The sequence below is a fragment of the Alnus glutinosa genome, chromosome 10 (genome assembly GCF_958979055.1).
Source record: "Alnus glutinosa chromosome 10, dhAlnGlut1.1, whole genome shotgun sequence".
In the NCBI taxonomy this organism is placed as follows: domain Eukaryota; kingdom Viridiplantae; phylum Streptophyta; class Magnoliopsida; order Fagales; family Betulaceae; genus Alnus; species Alnus glutinosa.
The window spans coordinates 25,754,020-25,765,626 of NC_084895.1; the positions used below are offsets into that span (position 1 = coordinate 25,754,020).

An 11,607-nucleotide genomic window follows, 5' to 3' on the forward strand; every position below is an offset into this window, starting at 1 on the left:
ACCTAACCAAATAAAAATTGGGTTGTCCAACCACTTATCTGGTCAGGTAAGTCCTATAAATAGTCTCTCAAAATCATCTGCTCGAATTCTTTCAAATTCGGACAAATGTAGAGGATCCGGACCCCTCTTTGAAATCAAGAATTGGAGGAGGAAGTAGCTTCAGAAGTGGAAAAGGTTTCACAAAAATTGGAATTTTTGATGGAAGTGGCTTCTTGAAAATTGGAATGGGTGGAGGCAACAGCTTAAAAAATGGGATTTTTGGTGAAAGTGTTTTCTTGAAAATTGAATGAGTTTGAAAAATTAGACGAGGTGTTTCGCTTGTAAAATTAGCCCAAACAATGGCTTGTTTGCAACTTCATTCTAACGAGGTTGCAAACGAGCAAATAGAACCGCTCGTCTGTAAACCCCACTTGAACGAGATTGCAGACAAGCCATTCTGTCTTGGCCAATTTTGCAATCAGAACACTCATCTACAAACTCCATTTGAATGGGGTTGTAGACGAGCTGTTTTGTCTGGGCTGATTTTGGAAGTGGATTCACCCATCCGCAAACCACGTTCAAATGAGGTTGCAGACGAGGTTGCAGAAGAGATTCCTTGGTCACAGATAAGATCTTTACCAAGAAAGAAAGTGTAATATGCAGGATTGCAACTTGTTACCCCCCAAAAATCACTCCAAAACATGGGAAATTAATCTTGGATTCTTGAGTTTATTGCCCTTTTTATTTTTGTATTTCCTTTCCAAGTTAGCTTACAATTTACCTTGAATTGAAATTTTAGGTGCCTAATATTAGTTAGTGTCGATGAATGTTGATTGATTGTAAAAGTGAAAGTACTAGCAATATTCGTAAGCATAATTCACTTTTTCATAATTTTAAAGTAACCAAATAATAATTACAGCTGCATCATATGATAAATAAAGGGAAATATATACTAATCACTGAGTATATCCACTCTTCACTCACTTTATTACAGTAGTAGTAACTAAAAGCAATCCTTTTTTCTCTAAGGAATGGGTTTCTTGATGATTGGTTTGTGAACTTGAATTGGGGGCAGAAGTGGCTCCTTATGAAGTGGAATTGGATGGAGAAGTGGTTTCTTGAAATCTGGAATTGGTGGTGGTAATAATGACTTTTCCAAAACTAGAACTTTTGGGTGAAGTGGCTTCTTGAAAATAGGATTCTGATCATGTTGAAGTGGTTTCTTGAGAATTGTAATATGGTGATGATGATGATGATGATGGTGATGATGATCATGTGGTGGAAGTGGCTTCTTGAAAATATGATGCTCATGTGGAAGTGGTTTCTTGAAAATGTGATGCTTATCATGTGGTGGAGGTTTCTTGAAAATATGATGATGCTTATGTGGTGGTGGAAGTGGTTTCTTGAAAATATGATGCTCATGATGGGGAAGTGGTTTCTTGAGAATTGGAATATGTGGGGGAAGTGGTTTCCTGAAAATATGATCATGTGGGGGAAGTGGTTTCTTGAAAATATGATGATGCTCATGATCATGTGGAAGTGGTTTCTTGAGAATTGGAATATGTAGGGGAAATGGTTTCTTGAAAATATGGTCATGTGGTGGAAATGGTGGAAATCTTTTCTTAAAGGGTGGAAATGGTTTCTGAAAGTATGGGGCATGTGGAAGAGGTTTCTTGAAATAATATTTCTCTTCTGGGTTGAGAACTGCAGCCACTTTGAATTCTTCATTGTGAGGCTTTCCATCATTGGTTACAGTGAGCCCTGCACAAACAAACACATAACACATGATCAGGTGGACTCATTCATAATCTTTATATGATACAAGAATGAGAATGCTATCATATAATATCATATGCAAGAATGTTAAGAGCAAATGTCAAGGTTAAAATATCAACACTAATATTCCTACTTTTTACACCCATTTATCATATTCATTTCACACTAGTCACATGGGCGGAACTAAAAAGTTGATTTTAGGAGGACTAAACTGTGCTAAAATTTTCTTTAGGGGCCAAAGTTGAAATACAAGACTTAAAATGTGTCTAAAAAATTACATTTTTGACAGAAGTTTTTGCAAGAGCGCGCGGGCTTGGAGGGGGGCCCTAGTTCCGCCGCTGACTGGTCATGTGTTTTAAGTGATTTTTTATGTCGGTCATTTAAAAAAAAAAAAAAAAGTTACTTAAAACATGAAATAGGTGTAAAGAATAGCATTACTCTAAAACATCATGTGGCTACTACCAAGTGGATTTAGATTAGGTGTCGTAAGAGATTTTTTGTAGTTTTATCAACAGGTCTAGATAAGAGATCTCGTGTAGTGTTTTTACGGCACCTAAGCCAAATCCTGAGCCGCTATTAAACAACTAGTAGCTGGTAGTCAAAATCTTTAAGACCACCTAGGAAGCAAACCCTAATAGCTGAACAAATGTACCTGAAGAAGTGGCCTCGCCATAGCAGCTCAAAGCAAACAAGCAGCACAGCAAGAAGCCCAGAAGAGCCCCATGGAAAATGGACTTGGTCCGCATACTGAGCTCAGAAGATGACAGCTAGCTTAATCAACAGTTTAAAGCTATAAACTTCTGAAGTTAATTTGTTTCAATATGCTTGAGTACTGACTTAATTAATTTGAGTCCCATCGGCCTTCTTCTTATATATTGTGAGGTTAGTACTGAAGCAAGCCATAGCTGTTTAAGCGGTTCACCTACGGTAGCTGGGCTAATTAAGGGCTTCATGCCTTGATGCATGGTACGAAGTTCATGGATCGGACCATATACAAAGATAGTGACAGTGCCGCCGATTTTGCTGCTCAGATAATATATATATGCATGCCATTTGCGTCACTGAATGAGCTCGATCCCCCATGCAACCAGGCAACCACGTTCTAATATATATGCATTGTCTTTTGGCATTCTTTCATTCTCTATAAATTTGCTCTCCACCCAGCATAGGGCTAGCTAGCTAGGTTGACGTATTATTTAATTATCTCAAAAGTTTAAGCTAATAAAACAAAGTAAATTTAATTATTTAATTAAAACTTCAACATTTTTCGCATGTGTTAGTTCAAACTCTTTCTCAACGTACAAGTAAGATCCAACACGTAAAATGTGGGGTGTAAACTAAGTACTGTTTTAAGTATGTAGCTGAGTCAGAGTTTCTTTTTGGAAGAGTTCCAGTTTTTACTGGAGAGATGTATTGTTTTGGTGTTTGGTTATAGAGTTTTAATTCATTCAAAATAATAATAAAAGAAAAGTAAGGTGTAAGCTGTGGAGTTAGGGTTTGAATTTCGAATTCAGGACATCTCTGCTATGATGCTATATATGATAAAACACTCATTATCATAAAAACTTCTCCAAATAAAAGCTTAATTAACCTTTTGAGTTGGATGTTTTAATGGAACAGATCTGTTGAATGCCAGAATTTCTTGGGGTATGCCCAGAAATGTAGCTAATCATGTGCTTTCTAGATTAGGAATAGGGTTAAATACTCTTTGTTTAAATTCCAATCTTCATGATCTAGCTTCTCCAATAGGTGAGGATGCATGGATCGATCTTGAGGTCTATCGGATAGTGCTACATATTAGGCATTAGCTCTTTTTGTTTCTTGGTTGCGTTTAGTTGCTTGTGATTGTTTTGGTGCTGACTTATTTGGCTAGAAATTATTAATAATTTTGTTGTCTAGATTATTAGTAATTCGGATAGTAAATGCGAGAGAATTCTTATATATGGACCTACTTGCCGAACAGGTCTCAGATAGCCCGTCCTCATATTCGGACAAGTGAGGCTCATAGGAGTTCTCACACATTTATTGTCTAAATTATAACAAATTGCTGAGAATTCGGATCCGACATGTTCAACTTCCTTCTTTGTATTTTGGGTTATTTTTTAGTCTAGTCTTTTATTATTATTATTATTATTATGCCAAAAACCAAATATTAGTTTTAACTATAACTATACCCAAGTCAAAACTGTTCGCCAATATGTCAACTTCTTTTCTTTATATATATGATTCCCCTTGGTTTGCCTGTTGTTACATTGATATCCTAATTTGGAGTTGTTCTTTGCTTAATGAGGTTGTTCATATTTTTCTCATGGAACAGTTTGCAAAGTTTGTTTTTTTTTTCTTCAAAATAACAACCCAGGAAAAAGGAGAGGGATCAATGAGGGCCTTTACCACTCTTAATTCTTACATAAGAAAAAAAAATGAAAGAGAAGTGAAAATGCTTCCTTAACAAATTTAACAATGATGAGAAGCGTAGCTCTCCTTGAAACCTTGGTAGCGGACCAAGAGGAATAGGAAGAAGGATTACAAATAATAGTTGCAAAGTGTTAATGTTGTTGTAAACTTGTTATATATATATATATATCAGAAAAAATGTCTTGAGTTCGAACCTTGTGTTCGTTATGAACATTTTATTTTAATTAAATATTTCATGTCTTGGGCCTTACTTATTACGGGGGACTTTGAGTACACACGTGAATGAAAATGTTAGAATATTAATTAAATGGTTAAAATATTAATTTAAATGATTAAATTCATTATTTTTTTTTTAAATGATGATTTAATATAGTATCTAAACAAAGGTTTTGAGTTTGAACCTTATCTTTTCGTTATTCAATTTTTATTTTAATTAAATATTCTACGTGTTGGGTCTCACTTATTAAAGGAGAATTTAAACCCTTACGGAATAGTGTTAGAATATTATTATTATTTTTCACTATTGCCACTTTGGAAGCTTATGCTTGAGGTTGCATCGATGCAAGGAATATCTTTATAGGCAAAGATATATGGCAGCATTGTCGATCGACAATCGTTGTATAAATAATTTATGACGGCCGTAAAGTGGTAGGGCGTTGAGGATGGTGCGACCATCTCATGGTTCTGTCACCCTTTGGGGTGTTCGGCCACCAAAGAATTTTTCTAGGTATTTCTTTTTAAGTATTATTATTATTATTTTAGTATATATTTTGGATATTTTAGTAATTTTAGTACAATTCCATTATGAGCATATGCATATCACCAAACTACGGAATATGAATAGTTATTTCATTCCATATTCTTTCATTCTTAGTAATAGCTATTTATTTTTTACTAATAGAATAACCATTTCACGTATCAAACGTGCCCTTAATTAAAATATTATGGCCAGTTTGCTTAGGAGACACATTGGTTATTATAAATTCTTAAATAGATTTGACTTGGGTTTAGCTAGTTCTAGTTGAAGTTTGATCTGTTGGAATTGAGACATGTGTCCTATAATAAGACACAAGCGACATGTGTTTCAATCCTAATGAGTCTAATTTCAACTAAAACTGAAATGTACCGAATGATATAGCTTTCGGGATAGCTTAGAAAGATCCATGGGACTTCCATGGTTCTTAGGCCGTTCACATCGTGGTTTAATTTGAGAGGACAAATATGGGTTAGTTTTATGCATTTAATGCCAAAATAACAATAACCACCATCAAGATTGATATCACTTGTTGAGAAGATAAGTACAATAAATGAGATCTTGATACAAATACAATATATTGGGATTAGATAAACTATTTAGGTTGTACACCATAATCTAATGGGTTATACACCATAACCTATAAGCTTATAGGTTTGGATTATGGTGTATAACCTATTTACTTTTGTGATTACTATCGACTTAGGGTGTAACCATATATAGTTCCACTCTTCAGTCTTCAATCACTTAATTTATTGCAGCAGTAGTACTAAAGCAATCCTTTTTTCTAAGGAATATAAGGCTTCTTGATGATAGGTTTGTGAAGTGGGAGTGGGGGCACAAATGGCTTCTTATGAAATGGAATTGGATGGAGAAGTGGTTTCTTGAAAAATGGATGGTGAGGAAATGGCTTTTTGAAATCTGGAATTGGTGGAAGAAGCGGCTTCTTAAATTCTGGAATAGGTGGTGGAAGTGGCTTCTCGAAGATTGGAATTGGTGGTGGTAATGGCTTTTTGAAAATTGGAATTTTTGGTGGAAATGGCTTCTTGAAAATAGGATGCTTGTATGGAAGTGGTTTCTTGATAACCGGAATCGGTGGTGGAAGCGGCTTCTCAAAAACTGGAATAGGTGGTGGAAGTGGTTTCTTAAAAATTGGAATTGGTGGTGGAAGCGGCTTTTTGAATATTGGAACTTTTGGTGGAAATGGCTTCTTGAAAATAGGATGCTTGTATGGAAGTGGTTTCTTGAAAACAGGAATTGGTGGTAGAAGATGCTTCTTGAATGGTGGAAATGGTTTCTTATAGTATGGGGCATGTGGAAGATGTTTCTTGAAATAAAATTTCTCTTCTGAGCTGAGATCTGCACAAACACATAACACAAGATCAGGGTGTGACTTGATCATTCTTAGTTTTATATGATGCAAGAATGAGAATTATTTCATATGACCATATGCAAGGATGTTAAATTAATGTCAATGTTAAAGTCTCGAATAATGATATTCTTCACATTCATTTCATAACAGTTGACGTGGAGTCTGTTTGTGATTACGTTAGAAAATAGAGCTTTTGCCTATAGAAAAAGATTAAAAGAGCTTTTAAGAAAAAATCTCATTTTCAAGCTCTTCAAAACACAGTTTTGAGCTTTTTTAGAGCAAAAAAGTAAAACAAGCGCTATTAAGTTTTTTAACCAAACGGACCCATTGTTTGGTATAACTCTTTATGTATTAAAAATACTTTTTAAGCTTCTTAAGAGTACTAGTAGCAGACTTTCTAAATCCGAGCCCTTTCCTTAAATCTAAGGAAAATCTACAAAAACCCACATGCGTAGATTCTACTTCCTTTCCCTATACCAAGGGAAAGCTACAATGCTGTCCAAAATTTAGGGAAGCACTTTATAGCTTCCTGTATTTTTATTTTATCAAAAAAAAAAAATGATTTTTACTTTCTCTCTTTCTCCTAACATTGATTTGAAAAACTATTTAAATGGTATATATAAATAATAGAATAATGATTCACTGCCACCTAAAGATACAACTTTTCACCACCTTACCTATGTGGCAAGGTGGTCCCCCACTACTTTTTGAATTTTTTTATTTTTTAAAAATAAATTAAGGTGAGGGACCACCTTGCCACATATGCAAGATGGCGAAAAATTGTATATTTAGGTGGTAGTGAATCATTACTCTAAATAATAAGATAAGCTATTCTGGAGTGTATTTAAAGAATGAATCAAAAAGTAGTTGGATTATCTAAATTTAAGAAAAATCGAAGGAAAACTGCTGCTAGTGCTTTAACGCAATTCCCAAACAGGCTCGTGATGTATTTTAAACAAATTGAAAGATACTTAAAATACGTCATGTCAGACAATGTGAAACGAGTGTGAAAAGTAACATTAGTGGATGAACAACTAGTAGCTACGTGCTAGTCAAAGTGTTTAAACAAGCAAGAGGAAGCAAACCCTAATAGCTAGGCTAATAGGTGAACAGAATATGGCCTGGCCTTGTTGTGTGTTTTGAGAACAAATGTACCTGAAGTGGCGTCGCCATGGCAGCTCACAGCAAACAAGCAGCACACCAAGAAGCTCAGAAGAGCCCCTTGGCATATGGACTTAGCCCCCATGCTCAACCCCTCTCCTTATGCCACCAGTTGACACAGTTTAAAGCTATAAACTTCTGCAATTTGTGTCAATATTGCTTGAGTGACTTAATTTGAGTCCCATCGGCCTTCTTCTTATATTGTATATACGTGAGCTAATTAATCAGTGAAGCTAGCTGTTTAATCGGTTCACCTACGCTCGCTAGCTGCACTAATTAATGGATTCATGCAATTTTAAAGATATAGAAAATTCTAAAATTCCATGAATTAAGGCCCTTTTTTGCAATAAATGGTTTGAAAAATACCACTTATTAAAAAGGTGACATGCTATGAATGAAAGATGGCATTCAACTTATTAAAAAGTTGTTTTTTGATTTTTTTTTTAAAAGAAGCATTTATTATAAAGTGAGGAAGAAACTTTTTGAGAAAAAAATTATTTTCAATTGCCTCGATAACACGTTACACTTTTAATAAATGATATTTTTCAAGTAATTTAATACAAATAAAGACATAAATTCACATAATTTTAGAGTCTGCTAATGACCATTAGATCCCTGTTAATTAATGGAGGGCCTTTCATGCCTCCATGCATCGTACGAAGTTTATGGACCATATAAAAAGATAGTGAGAGTATTGCCGCCGAATTTGCTGCCCAGACATCGTTTTCTTCATTTAATGAGCTTAATTAGCTCTCCCAACAACCACATACATTCAACATCAAAATGGCATCGACCCGACCCGACCCTCTCTTAGTTTTTTATTCTCTCTCTCTCTCTCTCTCTCTCTCTCTATATATATATATATATATGGTTAGAAGTGAAACATGTCGAATTATTGTTGTTATTGATGACTTGATGTAGCATTTTAATGGTTTTCTTCTTTCGGTTGAAAATTTACGGAGGTCCAAGGCAGTAAGTTATGTTTACTACTTAGAGTTTTAAGTAACTTTTTAAATTTTAGGGAGCTTATTAGTTATTACAAATCGGTATAATTAAGTTGATTGATTTTATATTTATCCTTTAATTTTTTATTTTTTAGAAAAAAACAAATGAGAGCTAATTAAATTTGATTTTTTTGGTGCCATTTTACTTATTTATATATGTTAGCATAAACAAATATTATATCTTTTTCTAGACATTGTATTTTTGGATAGTACCGTAAACATACACTAGTATATATGGTATTGTTAATTGTTCTTATGTGTAGGCATCAAGCTATTTATATTTAAATAATATAAATTAAACAATTAAATATATTCCAAAGTTCATGCATTAAAGAAACAATTATTTTATTACTCAACAATGTAATTATAACTAGAATAAAACTTTAATATGGAAATCTAAAACCTAGCATATCTTAATGGTTTAAAGCTTGACACTTTATGGACTTAAAGGTCCAAAGTTTTAATCTCCACATACACCCAGTTTTATTTTAATTTAAAAAAACCGAATGGGCTAATAGTTCAACCTTTATATCAGGCAGGCTACTGTATTGGACTGACCCAATCGGGTCGGTCCACGTAATCGGATCTGGTTTTTGTATTGGACTGACCCGAATTGATCAACCCACTTAATGACATGTTGGGCTAATGGGTTTTAAACCTTACCCAATGCCCAACCCTTTAACATGGAAAAGGAAGCCTTTGACTCGAAAATATTTCAGACTAATGCATTTTAAACCCTACTCGATGCCCAACCCTTTTAACCTGGAAAAAAGAACTTTTGACCCAATTTTTTTTTTTGAAACCCTGCGCGGTTGCGTCCTTCTTCTTCCTCATTGCACCGACCGCCCTTCCATGCTGCCACCTCATGCAACGGCCACAAAGGGCCGTTACTCAGAAGACACGGCGACCCACGTTGCCATTTGTCCAAGATCCAGGCGCCCCACAAGGGCTACCAATCGCCCCACAAGGGCAGCCAATCGCAGTGACGGGGAGAGGCCGCTAGGAAGCTGTTATGGGCATGGTTGTTATGACTATGTGCGGAAGACGTGTGTGTGTGTAGAACGTGTGAAGTGGAGTGTTCTAGCTAAAGGGTAGTGGCCGGTAGACATGGGCCGAGTAGTGGGCCAGATCTTAGTGGGTAGTTTAGCGGTTATTATGTAATGAAGGGGTTATGTAATGGGTTAGTGGGTAGTTATTATGTAATGGGTTAGTGAATAGTTAGTTAATTTAGATTGTCTCTTATATTTAATTCAGTATTTTCAGATTAATGAAGATAACCAGAAAATTATCCAAAGGTTCATTCCTTACCGTGTGTTTGAGTGAAAATGAGGGATTGACCCCTTGAAGCATCAAATTATTACTTTTATTATTATTTCATTACAAATCCTACCACCAAATATTCAGGCTCATAACAGAAGTGATCTCTCCTCACACTGAACGATGCCGGCCACGAAGAGGGCCGGCACCTACTGTATACGGCAAAACCCGCACACCCTAATGCAGCCTTTTGCCAATGAATGCCGGTGCTGAATGTGAGGAGTTTTCACCCGATGGTGACAGGGTGGTTTCACGACAAAACAAGTTGTTATGGAAAAATACCCATATCAAATTTCACAGCAAAATATGTTTTTATCATAATGAACAGTATATGTCAATGGAAAAAATGCCCATATCAAAGTTTCATAGTTTTTCAACTATACGTGAACAATAACATAGGCAGACTTTATTCACAGAGAATTTAGCGGATTCAACCCAAACTTAATGCTGAGCAAAATAGCATAAATGTTGCTATGATACCACGTGTTAGCATAAACGAATATTATTATACTAAACTAATAAGCAGCGGAAAATAAAAGACAAGATTCAGTGTTAACCTCTAACCATCTTTGCTTAAGCGTTTTCACGAAGTTCTGAAAACAAAATTATAATTTGAAGTATCTTTTAACTTATGCCTTATTGAATTGTCATACTGATGGCGTACACAGACTGTTTATTTATAGTCTAAGTCAGGAACCTTCTAAATTGGCATACACCGTAATTGTTTCTCCCATCAAGGAATAATTAATTATAAATTGATTTGATATCAATTTATTGATTCTATTAGGTAATTTAATATAATTAAATTACCATACCGTACATACAATTTATTATTAAATATAATAAATGATATATATGTGTGTTGGTGGGGGAATATAGGTCTCTTACGAAAGATAAATCTTACAATTTATCTCGTCAATCAAGCCTATTGCTGGTCCCTAGCAATTCAAGCGATCAATGCACAGTAATACCTCTCCGTTGTTTAAAAAAAAGAAAAAAGAAAAAAGAAAAAAAGGAGGGTCCAATATCATTAAATTGTACAATCGTGATCATATTAATTAAAAGGAAGTAGGATCCACTGGCAACCAAGAAAAAAGGGTTCTTGATACATGGAGGCAGATGGGTTAGGAACTTAGGAGTTGTACCTATAAATGTCGTATTATATATGTCATAAATTCTGCCGGCTAGAAGAACCAAAATGTTTGAATTTAGTCTACTAAGTTGTTGTCCATATTGTCACAAAAGCACGAAAACAAGTTATTTGAGCTTTGAGTAGATAGGCCTTCTATGAGTAATTCTAAACGTCATACCCATGTCCCTTTTGTGTCCCTCTAAAAATGATGTGGCTTTTAAAATCACCATGTGATCAAAATTCAATTTTGATCAATCACAAGCTCAATGGTGATTTTAAAAGCCACCTCATTTTTAGAGGGACACAAGAGGGACATGTGTATGACATGTAGCATTACTCGGCCTTCTATAGACTCTTTTACATTTGTTATCATAATTAGCGATCAAGATTCTCTATAATTTTTTTTAAAAAAAATATTACAGATTTTCAAATTATGTGAATTTATGTCATTTTATGCATCAAACGGCATGAAAAATGCTACATATTAAAAATGCATATGATATGTTAATAATGAGAATTGAGTATATTTTTATTAAGTTCTTACACTTTATGTCGTATAAAAGTCTTGAGCAACAAACTGTATTTTTGTTTAATAAAGAAGAAGCGTTTCTTCAAAAGAAAAGAAAAAAAACATTTTGGATTTTTTGTTTTAAATTTTATTGCCTTGATAACATGTCATATTTTTAATATGTAACTT

The 11,607-nt window shown here is 34.6% G+C and overlaps 2 protein-coding genes across 2 annotated transcripts; both read right to left on the bottom strand.

Annotated features, from left to right (window-relative positions):
- Positions 1–1,003: 1,003 nt before the first annotated feature.
- LOC133879257 (extensin-like) lies at positions 1,004–2,501 on the bottom strand. The gene is made up of 2 exons (XM_062317787.1): positions 2,408–2,501; positions 1,004–1,740 (listed from the first exon to the last, which is right to left on the bottom strand). The coding sequence occupies exons 1-2, from the start codon at positions 2,499–2,501 to the stop codon at positions 1,004–1,006; spliced, it is 831 nt and encodes a 276-aa protein (XP_062173771.1).
- Positions 2,502–5,422: 2,921 nt separating this feature from the next.
- Positions 5,423–7,611, bottom strand: LOC133880530 (proline-rich protein 4-like). Its single transcript, XM_062319481.1, has 2 exons — positions 7,452–7,611; positions 5,423–6,283 (listed from the first exon to the last, which is right to left on the bottom strand). Exons 1-2 carry the CDS (start codon positions 7,540–7,542, stop codon positions 5,712–5,714), a joined length of 663 nt encoding a protein of 220 aa, XP_062175465.1. The 5' UTR covers positions 7,543–7,611; the 3' UTR covers positions 5,423–5,711.
- Between the last annotated feature and the right edge of the window lie 3,996 nt (positions 7,612–11,607).